The sequence below is a fragment of the Myotis brandtii genome, unplaced genomic scaffold (assembly GCF_000412655.1).
Source record: "Myotis brandtii unplaced genomic scaffold, ASM41265v1 scaffold931, whole genome shotgun sequence".
NCBI classification, from domain to species: Eukaryota; Metazoa; Chordata; class Mammalia; order Chiroptera; family Vespertilionidae; genus Myotis; species Myotis brandtii.
The window spans coordinates 768742-777432 of NW_005371843.1; the positions used below are offsets into that span (position 1 = coordinate 768742).

The window sequence follows — 8691 nt, forward strand, 5'->3', positions numbered from 1 at the left end:
TTTTATTTATCCATTCATCTGTTGATGCACATCTGGGTTGTTTCTACTTTTTGGCTATTGTGAATAATACTGCTGTGAACAATGATGTACATGAATTAATTTGAGTCCTAGCTTTCAACAGAAGGACCCTCTTTTGTCTTGCAAATTTTTCAGCTTCATCCAGAAATACTGCCTAGCAATGTTTCAATCATTAGTAATTTATCCTGGTCTAGAATTTGGGTTTGGGAGCTACTCCAGTTCCCTTGTTTGATTTCAGATCCATGCTTTATTCTATTTGGCTTCTCTGTTTACACAGAACTACATTTTCCAGAATCCCTTGCCCTCTGGCTTCCAGGTAGTTCCAGCTAATGTGAGGCACTAGAGCAGTGGTTCTCAACCTTCCTAATGCCGCGACCCTTTAATACAGTTCTTCATGTTGTGGTGACCCCCAACCATAAAATTACTTTTGTTGCTACTTCATAACTGTAATTTTGCTACTGTTATGAATCGTAATGTAAATATCTGATATGGAGGATGTATTTTCATTGTTACAAATTGAACATAATTAAAGCATAGTGATTAATCACAAAACAATATGTAATTATATATTCAATATGTGTTTTCCATGGTCTTAGGCGACCCCTGTGAAAGGGTCATTCCACCCCCAAAGGGTCGCGACCCACAGGTTGAGAACTGCTGTATTAAAGGCAGATGAGGGGCAGAAAAAGGGAAAGGCCAGTATCTTTCTTCCTCTATCATTCTGATTCCTGTGGCATCTTGGACAATGGCTGCATCTTCCCCAGGAGAGCCCACGGGGGTTCCACGTTCCGCCAGGCAACCCTGACCACTAAGCTCTGCTTCCTCCTGTTTCTCTTGCTCCAGGGAAGCTAGAATTCCTCCTCTTGCTATACTCCGAGTTGCCTCACTTTTGCACTTTGAATAGTCAACTCTTCTTTCACCTGTGCTGCCAATTCCATCTACGAAGTTCCCTCTTCTAAATATACCTGGGATGGTTTGTGGGTTCCTGACTGATAACCATTCTACTGGGAAAAGAAGGAACCAGTTTCTCAGGATGCTGAACCTACGGCAGTGACTTCTAGCTGCCCTCAACATATCACCCACTTTACAGGATATTTCGCTGTCATTCCATTTCCAAGGCTCCCTGGCAGTTTGGCGTGGCCATGAGAATCAGTTTTGGCCAAAGTGATGTGATCAAGTGAGCTGTGTGGCAGATTCTGAACCTTCTCTGAAAGTTCACTGCTCCATACTCTCTGCACCGTCTTCCCTTCTTCCCTTCTTCCTGTGGTTCGGAGCATGGATGTGACAACTGACTGGGTTCCATTCTGGAGCATGAGGACGTGGGCCACCACCCTAGCCCTGCTCTTCCTACCTTTGCGATTTTACATGAAAAGCAAAGAGAATTCTCTTTGGTCTAAGCTCTGCTATTTCAAGTCTCTGTTTATTGCAGCCAATCTATCCTAACAACTTTAAGACCCAAATCATGAGCCCAAAGTCAGTCCCAGACCGCCACTGAATTTTCTCAGACCTTTCCTTACTAAATTAAAGCAAGGACCCCCATCCTCTGATCTTATTCTAAGTTTCGACCTCCTTCTGTTTATACTCAAAATTGACCTATTCTCATCTACAACGCTTTCAAAAAGCTTTATTCCCTTTAACAGCTTCTGCTCTGCTTATTAAGTTTTCTCTGGAAGGGGTGTAAATTCCAGCTACTCACCAAGCCCATATCCAACCTAGAAAATGATCAGAGTCTGGATGTTAGAGAATTTTTAATTAAAAGCCTGGGAACATTGTTCCTTAGGTGTTAATAAAGCCAGCAAAATGGAGAATCAGCGTGGCCTAACACCACACGACAGACCATTAGTGTCCTGGTCCAACAGCCCCTCTTCACAGAGCTGATGGGCTGTAACTGAACCTAATGGCTGCCACGCACAGATAAATCTCACCTGTATTTCACCCAAGTGGGCATCAATTAGAAATACGGACTTCCAGGATGGTGGTTCCCAAACTTTATTGCGCATGAAAATCTCTTGGGGGAAGATTCCCACCCTTCTGCTCATGATGTAGCTGGACTGGGGTGGGGGGCTGTGAACCTGCCTATTTAAAGGGACCCCAGGTGCCTCTAAAGCACATGGTCTATGGACCACACCAGGAGAGTCCCTGCTCCTAGGGAACTCATGGCTGTAAAGCGGCCGCCAGTGGAGTGGGCTGTCACCAGCTGGGGTAGAGGCTAGAGAACACTAATTGCTACTCTGCTAGGCATTTCACAGATATCATCTTAGTTTATGCTTACAGTTACCTGATAACCGTTATTATTACCCTTGTTTTACAGCAAGCAACCCGAGGCCCAGAAAAATTAAATTAAACAACTTGTTTAAAGTTACAAGCGGCTTCAAAGCCGGGTTGTGTGTGCTGAATATATTCTGTTAACCCACTGTATGCCACAAGCATCTGAAGACGCAAAGGGCAGACCTTCCCCACATGCCACATGCGTTTATAAAAAAAAGTTTTCTCTAAGTGGCAGCCCTGACCAACTTTAAAAAAAATTTTTGTGTGTGAGAATTTTCAACTAAAAATATTCAAGAACACCCGAATGGTAATATATTTATTTTTTATAATATTCATTGCAAATTTATTTTTTAAATTAAATTCAAAATATCGTGGCTTGTGGGGATGGTTTCGGTTTTGGACGTGTGGCAGTTAACTGTTAATTTCTCTAGTTTTGCTCTGTACCCTCCCCATCATGCTCTGTACTCCTAGACAATGATGTTTATGGACTGACTCGGAACAACTTGCCCTCTAGCTTCCTGTTGGGCAGGGTTCTTAATGGGAAGTGCTGGGAAGACTGGGGGTTGGTGCCTGGCTGGTGTGGCACAGTGGTTGAGTGCTGACCTATGAACCAGGAGGTCACGGTTTGATTCCTGGTCAGGGCACATGCCCGGGTTTCGGGCTCGATCTCCAGTAGGAGGCATGCAGGAGGTAGCCGATCAATAATTCTCTCTCGTCATTGATGTTTCAATCTCTCTCTCCCTCTTCCATCCTCTCTGAAATCAATAAAAATATATTTTTAAAAAAGACTGGGTGTTGGGAGGAGAGTGAGGTCAGGGTATTTATTGCCCCAGCCTCCCTCAGTGCAGACTGTCTAGGCTACATCCCTTGACCCAAGGTCACAGCCCTTGTCAGTGACTCTTAACACATGACTCTCCTTCCAAGTTCTTGTAATGATTCACTCTTGCCGCTTCAGGCCTAGGATTGATAATTGTTTTCCTTCCTGTCTTTTTTCTAACTTGGAGGGGGCAGTATGCTAATTCTTTTCTTAGCCTACTGTTTGACCATGATGTTGTAAATACAGTCATTTCTTTACTAAATTCTCCTCCAAATCACCCCTTTTGAGTGTTATATCTATTTCCTGCCAGGGATCTGACTGATACAGTTGACTTGGCTCCAAAGTTTTCCTCTTCCCACTGGTCTACCAAGCCTAACTCCCTTCCCCTGGAGATAATTATCATAATGATGATGATGATGATGATGATGCAGGAGAAGAAGAGGTAAAAGGAGGAGGAGGAAATAATGACAACAATGATGACAATGGCAGAGCACTTATTACATGCAGGGTGTTGTCTGAGAGCTTCACTTCTTATTTTCAGCTTCTATTAAACTATTTTAAAATAAATATCCATGCAGAACATGCTCTATTTTTAAAAAATATTGGATCTACTACAAGAACCTTTATGGTAACAATTTTACCTAAAGTTCATAATTGGGGGAAATTGAGGTTCAGAAAAGTTAAATGACATGTCCAAGGTGACACACCTAATAAAAATCAGAACTAGGTTCAAAGGCTGGGCTAACTTCAAACCTGTTATTTCTAGACTCAACTCACAGATGGCACACAGAATAGGCACAGGGAAACTTAGTTACCTTAGTTTGGTATTAAATAAAAAACAGTATTCCCATATTCCCGCTAAGAAATCCTATTCTTTCTTAAGATAACTGAACCAAATTGATGGGAGGCAATCATAGAAAGAAAAATTTTGAATTTGCAACCACTAAGAGTAGGTTATGTCATACAGATCTCAAAATTGCAATTTTCCCTTTATCCAGAGCCACTGGTACAAAACCATCGATGAAGGTAGTTAAGAGATTCTCTCCCTGTCACATGCCTGCTGTGGGATTTAAGGAAGATATTTTCTACCATAAGCATTCACACACCCAAGCTAGAAATCCATGTAGCTCAGAAAGCACTTCATGCCCCTGCATTGACATATTAGTTCAAAACACTGATGGCACACAGGTGTGAGAGCAGCAGGGAGCGAAATTAGATAATCTGCTGGTAATTTGCTCATTTATAAATTGAGAGAAGGTACTCTGGCTTTTCTTCACTTACATTTCTCCACTTGGCCAAGCACAAAACAACAGCTGAGGTGATGGTTATGAAATTCGTCCAAGATGTAAATGTGAGAGCTGCCAATCTTTTCTCCTCCTTTCCTGCAGGCACCTCCCTCAGTGGCTCTACTGGCAACCCGAAAGTGCCAATGTTTATCAAGAAGTACATAGAAATTAGTGGATAACTCGTTCTCTTTTTCTATGGAAAGCATGTTATATTGGAACCATTTGGGATAGTAGACAGGATATAGAAGAAGTGATTTCAAAGAGCAATATGGTTTCTCCAGGCAGAGGTGGGGGCTGGGACAGGGGTGAAGCACAGAGGTCAGCTTACATACTTTGAGCAAAACACCTCCTATGACCTCATTCATTGCACTTCCCCCTAAGTTTGAAATAGTCACTCCTGGTTTATATGATTTGATGGGAACAACAAATGCTCAAGTTTATAAAGATTTCCACTCCTGATAACTAGTAATTATCTAGGTTCCAATGTAGCTTATTGTTTTTTGACTGCTATCCGATATATACATAAAGGGAGGGAGGGAGAAAGAGAGTGTGAGGAAGAGAGAAAAGAAGGAATCCCATGTGAATGAATAATTCTGAATCTTTCCTTGAAAGACTGTAAAGATGAAGGTTCCTAATAAGTAAAGTTTTGTCTTTAATCTTGCTGAAATAAATGTAAAAGAAAATATAATACCAAACATCTTTAAATGTCTACATCCTACCTCTGACACGTCCTATTAAGTTAAAACTAAGTGGCAGGAACAGATGTTGGTTGGACACCTGTACCATTTTTGCCTCTGTATCTATTACACTTTTAAATTCATAAATTCAATAGAATACAATAAAATCTAAATAAGATTTTTAAAGTAGGATAATGGAACTCTGTTGCCAATGGAAACATGATGATATAAAATTTATCAGCTTTCTTCCTTTTTTAAAAAGAGACTCTGCAGGTGAGATTAAGTTAAAGATCTTAAGATAGGCTTATATGATAAGATCATAATATCCTGAATTATCTAGGAGGACCCTATATGTATCACAAGTGTACTCAATGGAGGGAAGCAGAGGGGAATTTGACACAGACAGAAGAGAAGAAGGCAATGGGATCATGCAGGCAGATATTGGATTGATGCAACCACAAGCCAAGGCATGCTGGCTGACACCAGAAGCTAGAAGAGACAAGGAGCAGATTCTCCCCTAAAGCCTCTGGAAAGAGTGTAGTTCTTTGATTTCAGCCCAGGGAAACTAATTTGACATTTCTGGCCTCTAGAACTGTGAAATAATAAATTTCTATTGTTTGATGCAACACACACACACACACACACACACACACACACACACACACACACATCAATAATTATAGATTCAGAAGACGTTACAGAAAAATGTTCGGGGAGATCCCTGTGTGCATTTCGCCCAGCATCCCCCAATGCTAACATCTTGTGTAACTACAGTACAATATTAAAACTAGGAAACTGATTTTGTCACAATCCATCTGTTTTATAAGGATGTGTGTGTATTTCTATTGGATTTTATCACACGTGTGGCTTTGTGTAACCACTACCTAGGAATGTTACGTAAGACAGAACCTAAGCCACCAATTTTTAGGAACATATTTGTTACAGCAGCTAGAGTTTCTTGGACTAACTCATATATCCTTCTTTATAGAATTGTGAGAGATAATAGTTCTAATGTAGAGGAAAGAGCTTTGGGAAGTGAGTGCTATAAAAATTTGCATTTTTACTTTTGTCCTAGCTTTATTAAGGTACTAGGGGCCCAGCACACGAAATTGCGCAAGACCCAGGACCCAGAGTCCTGCGGCTCGGCAGGACCCAGAGTCCTGCGGCTCGGTGGGACCCAGAAAGAGTCCCATGGCTACCACCACTGCCGCTGCCGCGGGAGGCAGGACCCAGAAACCCACCTGCCGCCCTAGCGGAATGCAGAAACGCACCCGTGCCTCTGGTCAAGTCCTCCAGAATCAAGTCCCCGCCCACCCCACGCACACAGCCTCTTGCTGACTGGTCATTACGGCATGATGGTGTGATGACCACAGGCTTTTTATATAATAGATAGTTGACATACAACATTGTGTATGTTTAAGGTGTATAACATGATGATTTGATGCATGCATACATTGTGAATCAACATTATTAATACGGAGAAAATGAGTGCATGTTAGACTGCCTGACACATAGCAGATATTTAATATTTCTTTGTTGAATGAAAGAATAAACATCTTGTTGATAAAAAGCCTGAGATTAAAAAAATATTCCACACAATGCAACAGCATTGCCAAGATATTTGTTTGCTCAGAGAACATCTTTGATTGCTACACTTGAGCTCATACAAGTAAAGCAAAAACCTCTCAATATGAGCTTCTTTCAATAGGATTCTTGTTTTTCTTTCTGATACTTTTCCATAAGAAATAAATTATAAAATATTAAAGAACATTTTGGAAAAAGAGAAACCCTTAATCTTCCCACTCAGTGCCTTCAAACTTTTAGCTGTATGCATGTCTATTTTTTATACTTATAAATCTGCTATTTATTTTAAAATAAATTTTAATTTGTACTCAGTAAGGAAAGCATAGGCATGGTAATTCTCCAGAACTGGTTCCAATAAAGAACCACCTAATATTTCTAACAGTTCCAATTTAGTTTTGCCAAGGGGTTCCATGCTTATTAAAAAACATACCAGAGAGAGGAGGTGACTTCCCTAAGAAAGACATGGGGGTGTTAATTCTCACTACAATTTGGGTGAGCAAGATTGCAAATGTCACAATCTCTCTACTTTCTATTTAAGAACTATCGTGTGGGTCTTGTAAAAATTACATGGAGGGAAGATGATTGCCTATGAATCTTACACAAGGATATAAATGAATTCAACGGATAATTCAACAAATATTTTTTTTGAGTGCCCACTATGTGTTAGGCAGAATGTGGACTTTAATGAATAAGACACAATCTTTAACCTTGAAAAGTGAAAGTGGGGATGAAAGACAAGAAGGCATGTCTCAGGTGAGCCCAGAGGCAGGGTGAGACCAGAGGAAGTACCTGGAGGAAATGAGACCTGACGTTTGGCTGGAAGTTAGGCGGGCGAAGGGGTAGAAAGAGTCCAGCCTCCCCATGCACATGGGCCAGAATGAACAGACTCAAGGAGAAGCATGATACTCATGGGACTGCTAGTCACTCTACCTGACTGGCTGTTCATAGTGCACCCTGGGGGTGAACTGAGAAGTAAGCAGAGGTCAGACAGACCCTGAAGAGTGGACAAGCATCAGCAGAGCAGTGAAGGTGTTGGTTCAGCGCTGCTGAGGACAGCCCCTGGCACGCAGGCATTCAATCGGTATGTGTGGAATGAATTAACCTACACCCTGCTGCACAGTTGGCCCATTACTGGTCACAGTCATTGGACTCTGGTTGCAAAGGAAGAGCACACGCAGCTGGGAAGGGACATCCTCTCCTCCCTCTCTCCAGGGACTCACCTGTGATGGTACTTATTGCCACGCTGGGTATGCACGTGACCACTTGCTTCTCAACGCAGAGATGCCGCTTTATTCTTGTTGCTCCTGAACTGCCTGCTGCTAAACAACAGGGGACAGACACACTGAACCTTCATCTGAGAAAGGCCCCTTATCTCAATTTCATTTTTTAATGACATCAAGAATGTAGCTTCTTAGGACATGCTTTCACAGGAACTGTGTCAATGCCATTTCCAACTCCCAGTCCCAGAAGCAAAGGAGCAGGGTACGTGGGGAAAGAGATGACGCAGCTGCAGGAGAAACAAGAGGAGGGGCCGAGAGAAAGGCTATGAAGACAACACCTAAGTGTTTCTTTATCTGGGACTCCGTTCTTCTCTATGCTTGGAAACTCCTTGTGGTTGAACTTGGGCATCAATGATGTAAGAGTCTCACTCTCTAGGGAGATGAATGGATTCATAAACCAGACCTAACAATCCTGAATAATTTGGAGGCAAAAACAGATTGGACTCACAACGGCCCAGCAGGGTTGTGTACTGTGGAAACAGCCTGCTCCCGCTCTGCTGGGCACACCAAGAATTCACGGGGCTGGCTGGCCCCCTGGGGTGAGGATGGGGCGGATCGCACATGGATTCAGCTGCTGAAAAGTGATGGGAAATTAAAGGGAGAATGAAATGTGTGATCTTATTTAATCACACCTGGTGCTTCAATTTCTCAGTAACAGCAACCTGCTCCACTGTGTCAAATTGGAGAATGAAAATGTGTGTGTATATGTGTGTGTGATTATATATATATTATATATGTTACAAAAATATATAATATTATAT

The 8691-nt window shown here is 41.9% G+C and overlaps 1 protein-coding gene across 4 annotated transcripts in view; it reads right to left on the bottom strand.

Annotated features, from left to right (window-relative positions):
* Positions 1 to 8691, bottom strand: part of SAMD12 (sterile alpha motif domain containing 12) — a 347492-nt gene that overhangs the window by 97497 nt on the left and 241304 nt on the right. For 2 of the 4 annotated variants that reach the window (XM_005885853.2, XM_014533045.1), the window contains exon 5: positions 7871 to 7969. The exons of the other annotated variants lie outside the window; for them this stretch is intronic. In XM_005885853.2, coding sequence (XP_005885915.1) covers positions 7871 to 7969 — 99 coding nt within the window. The remainder of the gene's footprint in view (positions 1 to 7870; positions 7970 to 8691) is intronic. 4 annotated transcript variants of the gene reach the window in all.